The 21,398-nt window shown below is 43.8% G+C and overlaps 1 protein-coding gene across 4 annotated transcripts in view; it reads right to left on the minus strand.

Annotated features, from left to right (window-relative positions):
* The window catches only part of kmt2ba (lysine (K)-specific methyltransferase 2Ba), a 39,468-nt gene extending 27,153 nt beyond the window's left edge, over positions 1 to 12,315 (minus strand). The window contains exons 1-5 of one of the 4 annotated variants that reach the window (XM_053231373.1): positions 11,928 to 12,315; positions 5,979 to 6,048; positions 4,051 to 5,613; positions 3,783 to 3,976; positions 3,422 to 3,523 (exon numbers count right to left, since the gene is read on the minus strand). In XM_053231373.1, coding sequence (XP_053087348.1) covers positions 3,422 to 3,523; positions 3,783 to 3,976; positions 4,051 to 5,613; positions 5,979 to 6,048; positions 11,928 to 12,257 — 2,259 coding nt within the window. In that variant the 5' untranslated portion in view covers positions 12,258 to 12,315. Of the gene's footprint in view, positions 1 to 3,421; positions 3,524 to 3,782; positions 3,980 to 4,050; positions 5,614 to 5,978; positions 6,049 to 11,927 lie in introns of all 4 variants that reach the window. The other 3 variants (XM_053231372.1, XM_053231375.1, XM_053231374.1) reach the window with 3 other exon arrangements.
* Between the last annotated feature and the right edge of the window lie 9,083 nt (positions 12,316 to 21,398).

Raw genomic sequence — 21,398 nt, forward strand, 5'->3', positions numbered from 1 at the left:
AAGAACACACACAATGCCTCAGTTCTAACAAAACAGAGTGAGTGAGAATGAGTCTACGCTACAGCAACAACATTATTCTTTTACTTTCTCAGACACTAAGAAATGTTAGGAGAAAAACATTTATATTTATGAAACATGGTTAGAAAGCTATTTTCCCTCCATTTTCTCCTCAATTTCTTCATAAAAAAGTCACTTGAAAATCCCACCCACCCAAGATGTGCTTCCCCCGCCCTCTCCCGCCTACCAAACACGCGCTACCCCGCCCTCTCCCGCATACCGTACACGCGCTAGCCCGCCCTCTCCCGCGTACTGCACACGCGCTGCCCGCCCTCTCCCGCATACCGTACACGCGCTAGCCCGCCCTCTCCCGCGTACTGCACACGCGCTACCCCGCCCTCTCCCGCCTACCAAACACGCGCTGCCCGCCCTCTCCCGCATACCGTACAAGCGCTAGCCCGCCCTCTCCCGCGTACTGCACATGCGCTACCCCGCCCTCTCCCGCGTACACACGCTGCCCGCCCTCTCCCGCGTACCGCACAAGCGCTAGCCCGCCCTCTCCCGCGTACCGCACAAGCGCTAGCCCGCCCTCACGCGTACCGAACACGCGCTAGCCCGCCCTCTCCCGCGTACCGCACACGCGCTACCTGCCCTCTCCCGCGTACCGCACACGCGCTACCTGCCCTCTCCCGCGTACACACGCTGCTCGCCCTCTCCCGCGTACACACGCTGCTCGCCCTCTCCCGCGTACCGCACAAGCGCTAGCCCGCCCTCTCCCGTGTACTGTACATGCGCTACCTGCCCTCTCCCGCCTACCGTACACGCGCTACCTGCACTCTCCCGCGTACACACGCTGCTCACCCTCTCCCGCGTACTGTATACGCGCTACCTGCCCTCTCCCGCCTACCGTACACGCGCTACCTGCACTCTCCCGCGTACCGCACACGCGCTAGCCCGCCCTCTCCCGCGTACTGTACATGCGCTGCCCGCCCTCTCCCGCGTACTGTACATGCGCTGCCCGCCCTCTCCCGCGTACCGTACATGCGCTAGCCCGCCCTCTCCCGCGTACTGTACATGCGCTGCCCGCCCTCTCCCGCGTACTGTACATGCGCTGCCCGCCCTCTCCCGCGTACTGTACATGCGCTGCCCGCCCTCTCCCGCGTACTGTACATGCGCTGCCCGCCCTCTCCCGCGTACTGTACATGCGCTGCCCGCCCTCTCCCGCGTACCGCACACGCGCTAGCCCGCCCTCTCCCGCGTACTGTACACACGCTGCTCACCCTCTCCCGCGCACCGCACACGCGCTAGCCCGCCCTCTCCCGCGTACCGCACACGCGCTACCCCGCCCTCTCCCGCGTACCGCACACGCGCTACCTGCCCTCTCCCGCGTACTGTATACGCGCTAGCCCGCCCTCTCCCGCGTACCGCACACGCGCTACCCCGCCCTCTCCCGCGTACTGTATACGCGCTAGCCCGCCCTCTCCCGCGTACCGCACACGCGCTACCCCGCCCTCTCCCGCGTACCGCACACGCGCTACCTGCCCTCTCCCGCGTACCGTATACGCGCTAGCCCGCCCTCTCCCGCGTACCGCACACGCGCTACCCCGCCCTCTCCCGCGTACCGCACACGCGCTACCTGCCCTCTCCCGCGTACTGTATACGCGCTAGCCCGCCCTCTCCCGCGTACCGCACACGCGCTACCCCGCCCTCTCCCGCGTACCGCACACGCGCTACCTGCCCTCTCCCGCGTACCGTATACGCGCTAGCCCGCCCTCTCCCACGTACCGCACACGTGCTACCCCGCCCTCTCCCGCCTACCAAACACGCGCTGCCCGCCCTCTCCCGCATACCGTACACGCGCTAGCCCGCCCTCTCCCGCGTACTGCACATGCGCTACCCCGCCCTCTCCCGCGTACACACGCTAGCCCGCCCTCTCCCGCGTACCGCACACGCGCTACCCCGCCCTCTCCCGCGTACCGCACACGCGCTACCTGCCCTCTCCCGCGTACCGTATACGCGCTAGCCCGCCCTCTCCCACGTACCGCACACGCGCTACCCCGCCCTCTCCCGCCTACCAAACACGCGCTGCCCGCCCTCTCCCGCATACCGTACACGCGCTAGCCCGCCCTCTCCCGCGTACTGTACATGCGCTGCCCGCCCTCTCCCGCGTACCGCACACGCGCTAGCCCGCCCTCTCCCGCGTACCACACACGCGCTAGCCCGCCCTCTCCCGCGTACCGCACACGCGCTACCCCGCCCTCTCCCGCGTACCGCACACGCGCTACCTGCCCTCTCCCGCGTACCGTATACGCGCTAGCCCGCCCTCTCCCGCGTACCGCACACGCGCTACCCCGCCCTCTCCCGCCTACCAAACACGCGCTGCCCGCCCTCTCCCGCATACCGTACACGCGCTAGCCCGCCCTCTCCCGCGTACTGCACATGCGCTACCCCCGCCCTCTCCCGCGTACACACGCTGCCCGCCCTCTCCCGCGTACCGCACAAGCGCTAGCCCGCCCTCACGCGTACCGAACACGCGCTAGCCCGCCCTCTCCCGCGTACCGCACAAGCGCTAGCCCGCCCTCACGCGTACCGAACACGCGCTAGCCCGCCCTCTCCCGCGTACCGCACACGCGCTACCTGCCCTCTCCCGCGTACCGCACACGCGCTACCCCCGCCCTCTCCCGCCTACCAAACACGCTGCTCGCCCTCTCCCGCGTACACACGCTGCTCGCCCTCTCCCGCGTACCGCACAAGCGCTAGCCCGCCCTCTCCCGTGTACTGTACATGCGCTACCCCGCCCTCTCCCACGTACACACGCTGCCCGCCCTCTCCCGCGTACCGCACAAGCGCTAGCCCGCCCTCACGCGTACCGAACACGCGCTAGCCCGCCCTCTCCCGCGTACCGCACAAGCGCTAGCCCGCCCTCTCCCGCGTACCGCACACGCGCTACCTGCCCTCTCCCGCGTACCGCACACGCGCTACCTGCCCTCTCCCGCGTACACACGCTGCTCGCCCTCTCCCGCGTACACACGCTGCTCGCCCTCTCCCGCGTACACACGCTGCTCGCCCTCTCCCGCGTACCGCACAAGCGCTAGCCCGCCCTCTCCCGCGTACTGTACATGCGCTGCCCGCCCTCTCCCGCGTACTGTACATGCGCTGCCCGCCCTCTCCCGCGTACCGCACACGCGCTAGCCCGCCCTCTCCCGCGTACTGTACACACGCTGCTCACCCTCTCCCGCGTACCGTATACGCGCTGCCCGCCGCTCTTCAGACACTAGTGTTGCTGTGATTGACAGGGGAGAGAGAGAGAGAGAGTAATCCGTCCCTCCCACTCAGAGAGCATGGCCAATTTTGCTTCCTTGGCTCCCAAATTTTTTTTCCCATTATTTCTTGGCTTATCAAATAAGAGGCCAATTGAACACACCTGAGGAACCTCTTCCTTGTTTGTCTTGACTATTCCCCTTCTCCCCCTCCTCTTCATGCTCATAATGCCACAATCTCCAACTCGAACTGTGCCAGACATCAGCTGCACAGACACAGAACACAGACAGCACTATAAAAATCAAAGCCATGCATTTATCATGATTATAAACGGGAATCATTTTTTAAAGCCAACATTTCTTTCTTGCGCAATATAGTATAATATAGCTTAATATACCTCACGCTTTGTGGTCGTCTCCATCACTTCCCTAAAAACTGACTTGCAAACATTCAATGCAAAAAAACAAAAAATTGATTGCATAAAGTTATAGAAACTGATAAAAGCTTCCCATGCAAATCCTTACCTGAGCTGTCTTCATCTGTTTCTGCTGGTCAATTTTAATCAGCTGCACCTTGGCCCTCTTCAGCAGGTGAAGCATCCTTTTGTTGGCACCCGAGATGTTGACTTTGTGAAAGGAACTGCCCTGCGCCAACACGACCTCCGACTTCCCAGCATCCGTGCTTTGTAGGTCAGTAGCATCCTCCAGGCTGGTTCTCTCTACTAGAAAAAAATAAGTGTTGTAAAATCTGCAAACATACTTAAAAGTGACAGTATGTTATCATATTCCTTACCCTCTGCTTTGGTTTCAAGTTCTTCCACAGATGAAAGTGCTGACTGACTGATCACCTGATCATCAGCATGTATGGCTACTTTATGCACAACTCCTGGACAGTTCAGATCACCTATCTTTATATCAGAGCTCCCCCATTTTCTCAGCTCTCTAGAAGCTGGAGATTCGACTTCACCATGGCTCTCACACTCCACTTTTTCACCAAGGGCTTTGAAACGTGCGCTGGCCATTCGCTGCTCTTTCCTCTGAGCCAAGCTTGCTGTAAGCATCTTTAAACTCTCATAGATTTTGAGAGGAGTAGCATCATAAGCCGGTCTCCCCACTTTCTTTCGAGGACCACCAGTCAGGCTGCCTGGTTTCCATTCCTCAGACTTTGCAACAAAATCCTCCTCGTTGTCACATATAGTCCTTTTGTTTGCGCTCTTTTGCTTGCTTCCTAACCTCGGGGTTTGGGAAAGATTTGCTTCCTCTGTGTCACTGCAAGACTCATCCTCTTGATTCTCAGTTTGAACAGCTTTCTTTCCCAGCAGCCCAGACATTCCTTCATCATCCATGAACCTTTTCGGGACCCTGATCACCCGGGACGGCCGACTGCTAATCACGCTGTCCGTGAGTCCCTGCTGACTCGCCACCTGCGCCGGTGGTTCCTGTGACTGCTCTTGATTCGCCGGCGATTCCACTGCTTCGTAAGTGTAGCAGACAAGCCGCCGCCTTTTTCTGGGGATTCTACTCGCAGCCTGTGACTGAGCCTTCTTCATTTTCAGCAACGACTCCTGCTCCGGTTTCCTACGATACCCAAATAAAGATTTGCGTCGCTTTAAGGCACGGGGAGATAGTTTGGGAGAATGCGGACTACTGCCTTTCACTGGCGTGCCTTCACTTCCGTCCGGAGAAACAGCATTCTCCTGTTCTTCCTCTTTCGGAGAGGCGCTCGTAACGTTGCGGACCTTCTTCTGTTTGGCAACAGGTTTTGGAGACACAGAAGCATCTTGGTCAATAGCAAGTTCATCCCTAGTTGCCTCCTCCTGAGCCTTGCCTTGAGGTTCAGCAGTCCTCGCGTACTCTCTCCGGGAACGTCTGCCCAAATTCTCAGCCAGGACCTTTTTGGAACTTCTTCCTCTCCGCTTAATCAGCGTTAAATTCCACACAAATTTCCTCTGCCTGCTCTGACTGGTACGTCCCTGCCGCGTTTCCTTTCTTCCAGCGTCCGCGGCTGGCTCATCCAATACCTCTTCTTCTACACCTCCATTTTCTTCTTCATGTGAGAACTTAGTCCCTTTCTCCTTCTCAGATGGTTTCCCTCGACCCCTGCGCAAAGTTGTTTCCCTTGGCAGATTTTTATTGGTCATCTCTTTGGTAGCCAGTTTAACGACTAGTTTGGGTTTCCCAACATTTTGTTGAAGTTTTCCACCCTTCTTCTCACGTTTCTCTGAGGGAGGTTCTCTCTCCGTTTCTGTAGTCACCCGTAATCCTTTTTTTGCAGTGGTGACTTTATTGTTTGCAGATGGATCATGAGCAGGACATGACTTCTCCTTTGAGGATGAGGATGATTTAACAGAACTTTCTAGCAACAAACAAGAAGAAAAGAAACATTAGCAGTCTTTTCCTATCATTCACACCAAAAATAAGGAAGGCCTTTAAATTTAAACTACTTGTAAATTTTTTTTTTTTGGTTAATAAATGCTTTCAGTAAACCACTGTACAGATTTCCTTTGACCTTTATTGTGTGTGTTTTTTTTTTTTTTAATATCAAATATAAAACCATGAAAAAACAGTCTTTAGAACAAAATTATATATTTCCAGCATTATTCGATCATTGAAATTCCAATACTTCATGGTTTTTAACAAAACTTTAGGTGACGTTAATCTACTATAAAGTGGCCTTTTTACGTAATTAGCAAGAAAAACGTTTGTATTTGAATGAATTACTTTGTGTAACGTCTTGTCCAGAGCGTAAAGCCCATCGACCGTCAGTCTGGAAGCCTGTGAAATCTCCTTCCTGTAAAACAGAAAGCAAATTTAGTGGCTATTCGTTTCCGTTCTTTACCATACAACAGCGCTGCGCATTTACATCATCGTAAATAAGACATTATGTAGAAGTTCACGGAGAATTAAAAGCCCAATGCTTGTGTAAGAACAGCTACACTACTGTAGAAAGGTTGACAGGAGGCCTGCCCCTGGGGATGTTTAACCAAGTTACCATGGTAACAGCCCCTGGAAACTCATTTACATCTAGTTAAAAACAAAAAAACATTGTTAATTTATTGATTTTTTTATGCAAGTCATGACAAGACACTAGAGTTTCCACATATGAACATAACTGAACTGTTGAACTAGGTACAGTCACTACAACGTGTAATACTGCAGGGTTTCGTATTGTGTATGTATTGTGTATGTATTTTGTATGTATTACACAGTAAAGAAGAAAGTGTTGGAACACAACACCACAACACAGAAGGTCAACTTAAAGAGAGTTTACAGGAAGTAATCCGAACCTAAGTCTAGCCATGTCGTGGGCAGGTGGATTTTATGTGGATCACAAGGAAGAAATGTCAAATTGAGCTAAATATCAGCAACAAGAAAACACTTACTGCTGGTGAATAAATTAAAACAAATCTAAACGTTACATTTTGTGATATATTTCCATTTAAGGCATTTGGCAGACGTCCTTATCCAGAGCGATCTACAATTATCTCATTTATACATCTGAGCAGTTGAGGGTTAAGGGCCTTGCTCAAGGGCCCAGCAGTGGCAGCTTGGTGGTGCTGGGATTTGAACTCCTGACCTTCCGATCAGAAGACCAACGTCTTAACCACTTCCCCGATCATTATCTCGCCTCCTAAAGCAGCCATAAATAGGACATTTAAAAGAAGAATGAAACTTTGTAATCACTCTTTGTAATCGCACTGAAGATCGCTGTAGTGTCACACCATCCGGTAGAATAGCAAATGTCAAACACATGGCATCAGAAGGCTAGACGTAGCGCCAGGCAATAAAACGATCTGGATTTCTATCACGATAAAGGTTTCCTCGTTAACGATGAAAAGTTTAGATCGCTCAAATTCAAGCTATTCGGGTTATACGATGTTGAACTGGACGCACAAAGGAATCACGCTGAAATAATACTGCATTCGAATAGAGGTCATAACTCATAATTCCCGACCTCCGACCTGGAGGGGAGGGGGAGGAAAAAAAAAACCTCAGGAACACAGAACGATCTCCTCAACTCGAGTTCAGCAAGTGACATCAAATCAACATGGCTGCTCACGATACGAACAGTAAACACAGCAGCACTTTTTACCTTTAAATGAGTTACACTGAATGCACAAGTATTAGCTTTAGATCAATCAACATACAGATATATTCGCTTGATAAATCTTTTACACTGACTCTACAAGGACACTGTTTCGAGAAGGAAAATACACATCACTCATCACAGTTAGCTGGCTAGCTTGTTGCAAACAAAAGACAGACAAAGAGGTGTCCATGGTTTCGGAAATCGTGAAATGATGTCATTCCCACTTCGTAGCTAAGTCAAATGCAGCGTTATTCGCAGTTGTCTGGCAAACGAGTAAGCTCAGAATGCTGCTGACGGCCACCACAAGGTTTCATCTTCAGCTGTCCAACAACTAGAAAAGCAAACCCTGATTTCTGATCAATTTTTGCAAAACAAAAGTTTTCACTCGTTTTCAGAATCGGTAAGACGTGGACATGTGAAAATAACGACAAACCCAAAATCAGGTGCACTAATCCTTCTCGCAATCCTTACACACATTTGCCTGCATTATTGCAGTTAATTAGCCAATTAGCTCGTCGTTTGTTATCGTCAGTTTGCTGGATGGACTTTTCAGCCTCGACAATTTCCAGGCAAACAAGAAGACGGACCTGCGCAGCACACTGGAGCTTTTCCTTATCTCATGAGCTAAAGTATGTGTTATTTGTCCAAACCTGCAGAGAGAGTAATGAACATCTCGTTTATTCCGTCTGCATTATTTAGAAGAATCTTCCATAAAAATCAATCGACAGTGTTATGACATTTTGCTGCAAGTATTGAGATTTATAACGTTTTCGGCCATATCATCCAGCGCTAACTAGAAGAGTTATAATAATAATAATAATAATAATAATAATAATAATAAATTCAGCGCTTGAGTACAGCCCAGGTCACTTAGCAATGGAAACAACTTGCAGTCAAACTTGAGGAATCTATAAAGCCTGTTGCGTAAGCTGATGCGCCTACAGCAGATGAACCAGAGGAGCACTACGGAGGCAGAAATAAACAAATTTTTTTGTTATTTTGACAGACTGGAAGGATGTACGATAATTTTAGCTCGGAAGTCAGAAGTCATTCCAGAAGCTTGGAATGACGCTGCTTTCGACCTCAGTGCATTCAAGATACAAACAAAGAGCTTGTCTTTTAGCAATAAGCTAGCCAGCTAACTGTGGTGAGTGACATGATGTAATTTTCCTCCTCAAAACAGTGTTATAGATTTAACAAGTGAACATGTCTATATAATGACTGAGCTGAAATACGTGTATATACAGTGTAACTCATTTAAAGGTACTGTGTTTACTGTTCATGCTGTGAGCAGCCATGCTGATTTCACATCACTTGCTGAACTCGGGGTTGAGGAAACCATCCCGAGTTAGAGAGGAGGAATTCCGAGTTGAGGGGTGTTTTTCCCGGTCGTTGGTTGGGAATTACGAGTTGTTGAAGCAGCAAGACTGGGATGATTTATTATTAAAAAGTGATTTATTCTAGTTTTTAAGTAAAGAAAAATTCTTATAACTACTAACTTGTTCAATGCCGGAATGGTTTACAAAACTTTGAATTTTGAAAAGAAGTAAATATTATCGAAGATTATTAAGGACTGAACAGTACTAGACGCTCACATCCAGACTGAGGTGTCTGTATAAACATTAGTGGGAAACACTGGGAAGGGATTTAAGATTGATCTAGAAGGTTTTATGTTCATCACAGACAGGAAATCGAGGTAACATCAAGGGAATTAGAAGTAGGACTAAGAAAGAAATAAAAATGAATGTTATAAAAAGGAAAAAGTATAAGTATGGAAATTCTTGTCATATTTAAAGCCTAAATTCTAATTTCTAGGGATGCAAGTTGATGCATCGATTTAAAAGGCAACGAATGATTATTATCTGATTTATTATCTTTAAGGACTGAGAACTGGTCGAGCTGGATATGAAGGGATTTATTCGTAAATCTTTTATACAAGTGTTTACATAAGAAATTTGGTATTCGTGAAAATCCTGTAAATTCAGAAAAACGTTCGTAACCTACTCGTCAACTTCACATCAGATAATTTGCAATTACTGCACTTTTATATCTGGAATATTCGGTCATGTTGAAATTGTTTATTTTTATTACATTTCCAGCGTTTAGCAGACGCTCTTATCCAGAGCGACTCATAGAAGAGCTTTAGAGTCTCGATCAAAAACACTTACTCGTGCTAGTTCACTAAATCAGGGAATAACAGCAACATCCAGAACATTCAGAGAAATCGTCGTTTATATTATTGGCATTAATTAAACAATATAAAAAAAAAAAAATTAAAAAGTGAGCCAACACAAACCCATTAATTAAGACAAATAAAACTAATCATTCAATCATGACAAAAGAAACAGTGGTGTGTAGACGGAGGACGAGCCGCTCTGTCTTTCAGCCTTATTCATTTCATGCTCGCAGCTGACTGTGCACGTGACCTTTTATGGAGTTTATGGGCGTCACGACATGCAAATGAGCCGTGTCGGGAAAACACTTCGGTTTGGTTTACGCAAACATTTACACACAAGTTTACTAAAATATTAATAGATGAGGCTTAATGTTGCTATGGCTATTATTTAATTATTGTGAACAAAAAAGGGTTTAATTAAAACTAAAAACACATAAATAACGTTAACATTAAGTGCAATTTTAATAAAAACCAGGAAGTGCTGTTGATGCGTATAACACACACTGTTTCACGCTTATATCTGCAGTGATTATTGGAAATTCTTTTACTGCACCGTGGTTTCTTCACACTGCAATTCTTCCTTTCACCTGACGGTGGCAGCAGACTGAGTTAACACAGCTAGCTAAAGTGTAAGAGCGTTTTTTTTCCCCTCTGTGTACAACTGCAAATTAATTCACTGAATGATGTTTAGTCATGGCTACAGACAATAAGCGCAAAGTTAACAGCGAGATTAAAAATTAACGCTTTGGCGTGATGTCATATCCGGTTTCCGCCGATATTCACGGCGCTCTCTGAAAAATTTCGCATTATGAAAATCTAGTTAGACCGCCCCTTTAGGCTTCCTGTTTTTTTTAGTACAAACTTTGTTATAGATGTTTATTTTCTGACTTCTACATTATTGATTCAGTACAAAATCCTTTTAGATTCCAAACATTAGTTTTCCAGCACAAAATGAAATGCTACAGAAAAAATGTTTGTATGTCAGTAAAGAAAGCAGCAGATTCCATCAGAGACACTTTTCAGATAAAAACGTAATGAAGGCTGCTGGGTTTCGCTGCAGAAATAAGAAGCGAGTCGACAGTCAAAGTCTCCAGAAGAACTGTGGCTGCTTCTGCAAGATGCTCAGTAACACTTCCAGCTCATTTCCTTATAAAACTGCAAAACAAAGTGTACCTGAGACTACGCCTTTTCTTAAAAGAGAAGGATCGTCACACCAAACACTGACTCTGTTTCATTTATTACTGTTTTCTGCTCTTTAAAGTATTTATTTAATGTAGAAACATTTAATTTCAGTATTTTTGAAGGTATCTTTGCTCTACAGCATTTCTTTGCAACACTTTTGGGCAGAACGTCACCGATAACATTTCCACAAAGCGTGGAAAACTTTCCATGAATTCTTGAAAGAGTCTTTAACTAAAGTGGTCAATGCAGGAAGCAGGAATTTATGATTATTATCATCATCATCATCATCATCATCGTCGTCTTCCGCGTCACAGCTGATACCCTGCTGCAGTTATTCCACTCAAATTAAACCACTCAGTTTATTGGAGCTGAAATTAAACACGCTGATCAGGAGCTCGACGTGCATTGAGCTTTAATCAGAGCTTTTCATGATGTAAATATTTACAGATTATGCAAAATACTGAATAATATTTAACGCTGAAACTTCAGGTGTTTTGATGCAGATTATTCTGACCCACTGACAAAAGTTTAGACGCCCCTTAATACCACATAAGTTTAAAATTAGACTGGGAGTGATGGTGTTACAGCCGCGGTGTACATTTGCACAGATTCAGAACAATTTTGCATGTAAAGTTGTCTTTAAGCCTCCAAGTGCATGAAGATGTCTGTGGTTTCAGTGCACTGAACAGACTTTAGCACAACACTGATGCCTTAAAAGTGGCTCATGCAATTAATACACCACAGCTAGGAACACACACACACACACGCATCACAGGATATCCAGCACCTCATCGTCAGGGTGCATGCATGCACTGCTCAACACTTCTGCAGGAAATGAAGCTCCAGTGAGTGCGTGTGTAATGAAGAAGAGTCCATGCACTGGATCTTCAGCAAGCTCAGACAGGTTCCTCAGCCACCAGGACGCGGATAACAGACGCTTCCTGAGCTGAAGACAGCTTAACAACACCGGGGTTTTTTTTTTTTTTTTTTTATCTTCACTACACAGACAGAGAAACATCCTCACGCGCTAAACATCCTCACCTGCTATCAGCTCCTCAGATGCACTAATGCACAGCATGCTAGCTGAGGGTTAGCAGGTTAGCATGGCTAATAAGCTAAAAGGCTAATAAGCTAGCCTGTGCATCGCAAAGCAGGTGCAAAGAAAAACAAAACAGAAAAAGCGTTCAGAATATTTCCAGCTTTCATTATTTCCACTGCTAACCTCATCGCTGCCGCTCGTGCAGAACCCCGCGTCCTTCTGGCGCGCGAGCCGCTCGCTGAGCCTCAGCACGCGCAGTAAAGTCGGATCCTCGCGCAGGTTCAACTCAACGCTAACGGGCCTCGGAGCTCTCGGGCCGCTCGCGACCGCCTCCACCGCCGCCGCCGCCGCTTCCTCCTCCAGCCGCAGCCGGCCGACTCTCCAACGCTTCCCCGTCTTCTGTCGACTGCGAGACGGCCCCGGGCGCCCCGGAAAGCGACACCGTGCCGGGGCAGACGGGCTCGCGCCCGCGAAGACAACCGAGGCAGGCAATCCGCCTCCAGCTGCCGCCATTATTATCCCACCACAACAACAACGACGACGCTCCGCTGTGGGGAGGAACAAGATGGAAAGGCGCGCAAATGCGCGTGGGCGAAATGCATCATGGGAAATTGAGTTTTTTGTTGTTTTTTTTTTTTTTTTAAACCTTTGCTAATCCTTTCTTTCTTTCTTTCTTTGCTTCTTGCTGTGTGTCTCAGCACTACTGCTAATCAATATGTATACATTGTTTACAAATAATACTAATAATGAGCCAGCATTATGTTATCATGTTATTATAAATATATTCTCTGGTGAACAGAACAGAGGTAAAGCTTCTGACGAAGGTGAAGGCCCCGTGTGGTGTTTTCTCTCTTTTATTTCCTCCAATTCGCTTAAAAATTCACACATTTTTCAAACTTAGTGCAAAAGCAAAATCCATGCTTATTATGAAATAACGTCCACATCCAATTAATGAGGCAGATACACTATATGACCAAAAGTATGTGCACCCCTGACCATCACACCCATCTGTGGTTTTTCCCCAAACTGTTGTTACAAAGGTGGAAGCACACAACTGTACAGAAAGTCTTTGTATGATGTAGCATGACAATGACAATTTCCAGCATGACAATGCCCCTGTGCACAAAGCGAGCTCCATGAAGACATGGTGTGTGAAGGTTGGAGTGGAAGAACTCGAGTGTCCTGCACAGAGCCCTGACCTCAACCCCACTGAACACCTTTGGGATGAACTGGAACACCGACTGAACCCCAGACCTCCTCACCAACATCAGCGCCTGACCTCACTAATGCTCTTATGGCTGAATGAACACAAATCCCCACAGCCACGCTCCAACATCTAGTGGAAAGCCTTCCAGAAGAGTGGAGCTTATTATAACAGCAAACATTTGCGCCTACTCCAAACCCATGAGCATTAACATGGAGTTACTATACATGAAAAATATACATTTAAGTAAGCAGATATGACTGCATAGGCTTTTTAATGATGAATATTACTAGTATATCAGTTCATTAATTTGGCTTGAGTGAGTTCTATAGTCCACTTTAATTTAAACCATTATGGACCCACTTTCATCACCATTAAGATTATAAGCCTTAAGATTACACTTTCTCTATAGGTTACTAAAAGATGTTGTACTAAAAATACACTTTATGGCCAAAAGTTTGTGGACATCTTACCGTCACACCCATTCCAGATTTATTCTCTCTTTGCTGTTATAATAAGCTCCACTCTTCTGGGAAGGCTTTCCACTAGATTTTGGAGCGTGGCTGTCAGGATTTGTGATCATTGCAGAAGAAGCATATATAGGTGTGATGGTCAGGGGTGCACATACTTTTGACCATATAGTGTAAGTAATGTGTTGTTTTGAGGACGAGTCAGCTCTTTATGGGTGAATGTGGAGAGCTCGCATAAATGAGCCATTTTTTGTTTTGTTTGTTGTTGTTTTTTGTAGATGTAGGCAACGGCGTTACTCTTTCTTTCAGTGTAATTTAATGTAAGTACTTCCATGGAATCCTCTTTTCAACACCTGTTTTACTCTGTGTGTATGAAGCAGCATGACAGCTGCTTGTTGAGGATGTAGGTTATCAGTAATCAGACTAAATGGAAATGAATCTTCTAATCCAGTGATTCTCAAACTTTGGGGACCCCCAGGGGTCCAAGAAGCACAGCCAGGGGTCCAAGAAGCATAGCCAGGGGTCCATGAAGCATAGCCAGGGGTCCAGGAAGCATAGCCAGGGGTCTATGTTTTGTTTTGTTTTGTTACAGTGGTGTAAATTACAAGACACTATTATCAAAGTAATTATACATATCATTGGGTTCTTATAGTTATTTCCCCTTTGACTGAATGGGTTTAATCCATACTTCAATAACGTATAAACAAGTAGGCCTATAAATCATGGTAACTTGGACCTAATGTTCTCATGGTGGAAATGAAAAGACTTATGACTCTGATAAATAGGCAAAATATGAATGTACACATTTAAATAATGAGCCTAATATTTACATAGCTGAATCATGTTCATAAAACATCTGTACTGAGGGGGTCCATGGAATTAATTTTACAGCCATATACATGCCTGGATAGAAAAAAAAACTTTGACAACCCTGTGTTATAATCTATTTAATAAAGCATACACACATTGGGCCTTATTTATCAATGTTTTAGTAAAGTTGCATGTAAATGTTCACGTAAGCCAAACAAACATGAAAATCTTTCACCAGATTTGCAAAGGTTTCAAGAAGGCTGTTTCTCTTTGTGTGTGTATGTTGATCACCTGTAAAGTGCAAAGTGTGTTCCTGAACCAGCTCATTTGCATGTAGTGATGTTCACAAAACATCATAAAAGGCCAAATGCACAGACAGCTGGGTACACAAAATGAGCAATCCGGGTAAAGCCTGAAAAATAGGTGGAAGTTATTTTGACTCACTTCTATGCCAATAAAATTATTTAATAATAATAAGCAAGATGTAAATCTTCTGTCAGCTGAGGCGTTTATGGTTTACGGCTCTGCACAGACAGACCGGCCCATCCTCCATTTATAGGGCGCCATTTCTTTCGTCATAATTGAATGATTTGCTTTATTTGTCTGTATTTGTGTTGGCTCACTTTCTTTCTTTTTGTAATTATTTTTAATTAAAGCCAATAAAATAAATGGACTGGGTTTTCCAAAATATTCTTGATGGTTCTCTTAGGTCGGACCTAGTGAACTAGCATGAGGATGTGTTTGGGATAATACTGGTTAAAGTGGTAAATGACCTGCTGCTGGCCTCTGATCAGGGCTGTGACTTTCTGCTTGTGTTGCTTGAACTTAGTTCAGCTTTTTAAACCATGGATCATCGACATATTAGAAAATTCCTTTGGAGTTAAGCCTGACTTGTTATCAGTTTGTAAATGTAATATATAAGTCACTTATATAAGTCGCTCTGGATAAGGATAACTTTTTAAACGCAATTTTTTTAAAAATTTAAACTTAGAAAGCAATTTAAACTCGACAGTATGTTCCTGAAATAAAAGTGCAGTAATCCATACAAATTATATGATCTGTAGTCGATCAAGTCGAGGTTTACATTAGTCTTCTTATGTGTAAATTTACACACACTCAGGAGCAAGAGTAGGATACAAATTTTCTTCAAAAATAAATGGATTTTGATGAATACCAAATTTCTTGTGTAAATACTCAGACAAACAATTTATGAATAAATCCATTCATATCCAGCTTTATAAATGAGGCCCAATGAGATGCAGAGAGCACTAATGAAATAAGACTAATAAAATAAAATACTAATGACCTACATTGCTTGGTAGGTCATTAGTATTTTATAATCAATGTGAAATTTTAGTGAGAGTGAATGTAGTGGGTAAAATAGGGGTAACATGGTAAAATCTTCTTGTTGTAGTAAGGACTCTGGCTGCTGTGTTCTGGACTAACTGGAGCTTGTTAATGCACCTACTCTAACATCCAGACAACAAGACAGCAATAACTGAACCTAGAGCAGGAACTAGTTTTTCTGCGTCATGTAATAACATTATATTTCTTAGCTTGGCATGTTTCTGAGATCTATATGAGCTTCAAATGAGAGGCTGGAGTAAATAATCACACCAAAGTCATACACATGTAACGGAAAGGCCATGAAGAGTTAATACATAATCAGAAAGCTTACATCTAGCTGTCTGTGGCCCGAGTAGAAGTACAGTACCTCTGCCTGGTGAAAATTAAGGAGGAAGAAGTTACTCAGCCTCCAGGGTCTAACGTACTTTACACATTCCTCAATTTTATTAAGCTTTGCTGAAACTTGTTTATGAATTATGGTACCCAGTGGGGCTAGGAATGCCAAACTTTACTTATACATAGAGAGGTCACTATTAACATTTACAAACTGATAACACGTCAGGTTCAGGTCTGAGCCAAGAAAGAGGTGTTCACTTAACTCCAAAGGAATTTTCTAATCTGTCTTTGATTCATGGTTTCAGGAGCTGCACTAAATTCAAGCAACACAAGCAGGGAGTTACAACCCTGATCAGAGGTCAGCAGCAGGTCATTTACCACTTTAACCAGTATTATATCAGTACTGTGATGAAGCTTATACCAAGATTTCATGAATGTGATTCTTCCGCAGATATGAGCCTAGTTGCTAAGCTACAAACATGTAGATAAAGTGGCCTATAGTTTGAAAGCTGCCGCAGGTCACGATCAGGTATTTTTCATAACTGCTAGTTTAAAGAATTTAGGTGAATAGCCAATGCTAAAGGAGGAGTTTATTCATTTGAGCAGAGGTTTGATCATTTGTTTTGCATACTTTGCATAGATATCAGATCTGTTACACAAGTTGATGATTTTGAGGAGGAAATCAGTAAAATTACTTCAGTCTGTTGGATTGGGGTATAGGATTCTAACTGCTCTGCTGATAAGGTTATCTTAGTCTCTATGTAGATAGGCATCAAACTTCTGTTTAATATTTGAATTTTCCTTCTGAATTTGGGTATAAAATATCAAAGTAATTGTTACTACATACTGTTGGTATTTGTGGTCTTCCTCCTAGTGACTTTGTTACTGTATTAAATAATAATCAAAGATGAATTTTAAGGATTATATTTTACAAAAGTGGATAGAAAGCCACTTGCAGCTTTACAGAAATATCTAAAATTAAGATATAAATTTTAAATTTATCCCTAATGATACATGTACAATAGTAGCGTTGACTATTGTGAGCGCTCCTTCACTATAGACGTATATCGCCTTTCCACCAACAGCTGTGTATGGTACATGGTTTGCATAAGAATCAGGAACAAGTGTTCCTTTTCATATTGCTTCACTGACATCAATCTTTAATAGTTATTGAAAGTTCCAACAAATTTAATAAAAATCCAAATAAAAAAATGTAAACAGAAAAAATGGCAAAAAAACAAGATACAAAGGTTATCCACAATGTTCAGTCAGTAAGTTCAGAGAAATAATCCAATACGTAAACCCACAACACAAAATATCTCCTCAAAGAAGTAAACCAACAGAAATAGATCCTCAGGGCAAAAGGTATCAACAATCCAACAGGCAGGACCAACAGCGTTACTTATACAAAACCCGAAAGACTAGCCTTAGCACAACTAAACACTGAGCAAAGAAACTAAGAAACGTGGCAACTTAAATCACACAAAGGAATGAGATACAGGTGGCAGCAATAACACTAATAACAGACAGAAGGAACACAACATGGGGGAAACAATGAGGACCTCTAGTGGCCAAAACTCAAAACAACAAGTCCAGAATCCTGACACACATCATTTGTTTTTCATAATCTTGATCTTTAAACTGTTTATAATAGCTAGATTATGCAGATAATATGGAGACTATAGGCTATTTATCAATTCTCCAGCTGACCAGACTTTTTTTTTTTTAATCGTGTGTACTTGTATGGGTTATGATCAGGTAATAGATCTTGATCTGTGAATTACATGATAAATGATATAAATATGATAAATGCAGTTTTTGGTAGAACGTGATGATATGTCTGTAGTTTCAGACAGAGTGTTCAGTGTAGACAAGGACCGAGGATCTTAATTGCACTTACTGCCAACAAGCTAAAACTTCACATGGCCATCTTATAAGTCAGGATTTGAAGCTAAGTGTACATTATGAAGACAGCAACATATGGCAAATATATGTTGCAAATATTTATTTTAACACTTTCTTCTTGAAAATCCATTCTGTGCTTCTGTTTATCTGGATAACTTTTCCATACTGTGTTTCTGTTTTCTGAGACGCATGTCAAAAAGAAGTCACTGGCACTGTCCTAGGTGTCATCAAATAATCAACAGATCACCAGCCTTTAGGAAACACCTCAGAAATCATGGTTTGTCTAAATGTAATCTGTAAACTTAACTCCTTACACTTTCATTCCTCTCATGTAACTACATTCTCTCTCTCTTTTTTTTTTAAATATAGTAGTTTCACTGTAGTTATTTAATAATTCACATTAGATGCTGAATAATATGTCTTAAGATTAATAACTAAAAATAAAACTGTAGTTTATGTGTTTAAGTAGTAATTTAGCCTTTTGTCTTATGTAAATATACTGGCCTGATGCTTAAAATGTGTAATTTCTGAAATTGTTGCTGGTTATTTGGTTATTGTGAAACCCCAGTTATATTATAATGAGTGGTCTAATTTTGAGTAACTTAAAATCAAAGTGGTAAAATCATTTGGTGGTGACTGAAACACCAACAAGTAAATATCTGATATTTTCTACCTTTATTAAAATCTATTATTATTTGTACCTCCCATGAAAAAAAAAATCATTTTCATCATTCTAAATTATATTCTTTGGAAAAACATTTGCAAGAAAGTGCTGAGCCAAAAGACCAGCCTGCTACTCAGGACCTGCAAGGGGACAGCCATCTCAGCCTTGTACCATCACTAGAGGGAGGAAGAGAGCAACCAGAAACATTGCTAGACAGGCTTCTACCACTAGAGGGAGCCAGAGAGCACCATCTTAATTATAATCAGTGGCAATCAGCTCCACTTGTGCCTGGGTCTATTTAAGGAGAGCTCAGAGTTAAGTCAACCTTGCTATGTGCTGGTGTGCAATTCTCTGCTGGTAAACATTGGTAGTTGTCCTGGGTACATCATGGTAATTTCTATAGCCAACTTTTTAGCTCCCTAAGCTCAGTGGATATAAAAAAGTCTGCACAGCCCTGTTAAAATGGCAGGTTTTTGTGATGTAAAAAAAAAATGAAGCCAAGATAAATCATGTCAGATCATTTTCCACCTTTAATGTGATATTGCATCCAACAAAATTCAACTGAAAAACAACTAGAAATGTTTTTAACTTACAATAACCTGGTGGTACAATTGTGCACACCTTTTTATAATTGGGGATGTGGCTGTGTTCAGAATGAACCAATCACATTCAATCTCATGTTGAAAAGTAATGATCATACACCTGTGATTGATGAAGTGATTCTGATTAACCCCAAATAAAGACCAGCTATTTCTGTAGGATTTTCTGGACATATTACTATATATTATTATTATTATTATTTCATTTGACTGCTGAAGCCAAAGATTTTACACAGCCTGTACAGGATCTCACTGTCGAAAAGGTTTCGATCAGGAGAGAGGTACAAAAGAATTTCCAAAATATTAGATGCAGCAAGGAACACAGTGAAGGCCATCATCACCAAGTGGAGAAAATGGAGCACCACAGTGACATTACCAACAACAGGACATCCCTCCAAAATTGATGAAAGGTCAAGATAAAAACTTTTCAGGGAAGATGCCAAGAGACCAACAGCAACATTAAAGGAGCTGCAGTAATATCTGGGAAGTACTGGTCACTCCCTGCATGTGACAACAATCTCTCATATTCTTCATATATCTGGGCTATGGCATAGGGTGGCTATATGGAAGCACAAAAAAAAAAAAAGGAAAAAAGTTGCTTAAATCACCCCAACCCATGTGGCAAAATGTGGACTACCATTGGGTCTGTGGCAGAACCCAGTACCTGGTAGATTGGGAAGAGTAGGGCCCTGAAGAAAGATCATGGGTACCAGCTGGGCACATTTTGGACCATGACCTTACCAGAGCCATCTGGTGGCAGGGCTCAGAGGGAATGTTAGGAGCCATTCCTGGGGAAGTCCTATAAGTGGACAGCCAGCTTGGCCTAGTGCCATCACTAAAGGGAGGCAGAGAGTAATCAGAAACCTTGCTAGACAGTCTTCTGCTACCAGAGGGAACCAGAGAGCACCACCTTAATTTTAATCAGTGGCACTCAGCTCCACCTGTGCCTGGGTCTACTTAACCAGAGCTCTCCACTCACTCAGTGCTCAGTCTTGAGTCAATCTTGTTATGTGCTGGTGCACAATTCTCATCTGGTAAACTCTAGTAATTCTCCAGGGTACATCCTGGTAATTCCCCTCTCTTCTGTAGAAAGATTGGCTAGGCAGCAAATCTAATTCTAGCTAATGGTAAAAATTGCAAACTTATAGAGATTGAATGAGATTTTTAGGCAAAATGGCATAGTTGTTTTTTAAAAGTAACTTTTCACATAAAAACCTGAGATTTACTTAATTTCATCAATTAAAACATTTACTTTTTAAAGTAGCAATCTTTTTATTTGTACTTGAGTACATTAAATTTTTTTTTTTTTTTTTTTTTTTGGATAATTCCACTTTTAATTGAATAAGGTTTTGAAACAGTATCCATAGTACTTTCAATTAAGTATAATTTCCCAGTACATTGTCCACCCCCGAGTAGTATTAATAATGCAATAGGATAGGGTTTTGATACAATTTGAACGTTTGATATGCATCCCCTTCCTGATTTCTGGTGTGTAAGCTTTAGCAGCTTCCTGCTTGAGTCAATCCAAATGCATGCACAAAAACATCATGTTTAGACACTTGTTTAGTGCTAGTTAGTTGTTGTTGTTAGTTAGTTGTTAAGTGTTAGTTTTCATAGAAGTTTTGGGCATGTTATTTTCTGTGAAATGTTATTGAGTACTGCATTGCTTGTGAAAGCTTGTAATCAAACAACTGGAGTTTTGTAGAGATCCAAGTAGATAGCAAGTGCTATTTTTAATCTTTTACAAAAATGATGGAAAGTAATAAGATTTCCCTCCCAATTTAACCCCTTAAACCTCCAGGACCCATTGTTGCGTTCACACGTATATTCCTCACTCTCGTACCTACACACCTTTCCTGAACATTTCTTTTTCTCTGTAGTTAATGAATCATTCATAGTAGTTACTGAATGTGTAAATGAATTTCAAGGGTGCATTACTCAAGGAACCAGCCAACCCAGGATGATCTTGCTATTGAGCTTACTTATTTTGCCACAAAACAGTAGTAAAAATGAAGGAAAAAGCTTATAAAGCAATGCACTCCACTTCCTTCAAAAATACAGACACCTTCAGTTCACTGAGAGAGAGAGAGAGAGAGAGAAACAGCCAGGCACACAGGAAGAGGGTTTAAGTAGGGAGGTGTAATGTGCCCAGTCCAACCAGCAAGCCAACCTCTTCCTTCAGGTCACACAACACCCTCGGCAATATGATCCCAGTGGCCTCCGGACCACAGCCCTCCCAGTCAACCAAATACTGGCGATAAATGAGGGTGCCCTCTGGTGGTCTGGTTGGGGGGGGGTTAATTGTCCATGGTGGACATG

The sequence above is a fragment of the Pangasianodon hypophthalmus genome, chromosome 29 (genome assembly GCF_027358585.1).
Source record: "Pangasianodon hypophthalmus isolate fPanHyp1 chromosome 29, fPanHyp1.pri, whole genome shotgun sequence".
NCBI lineage: Eukaryota > Metazoa > Chordata > Actinopteri > Siluriformes > Pangasiidae > Pangasianodon > Pangasianodon hypophthalmus.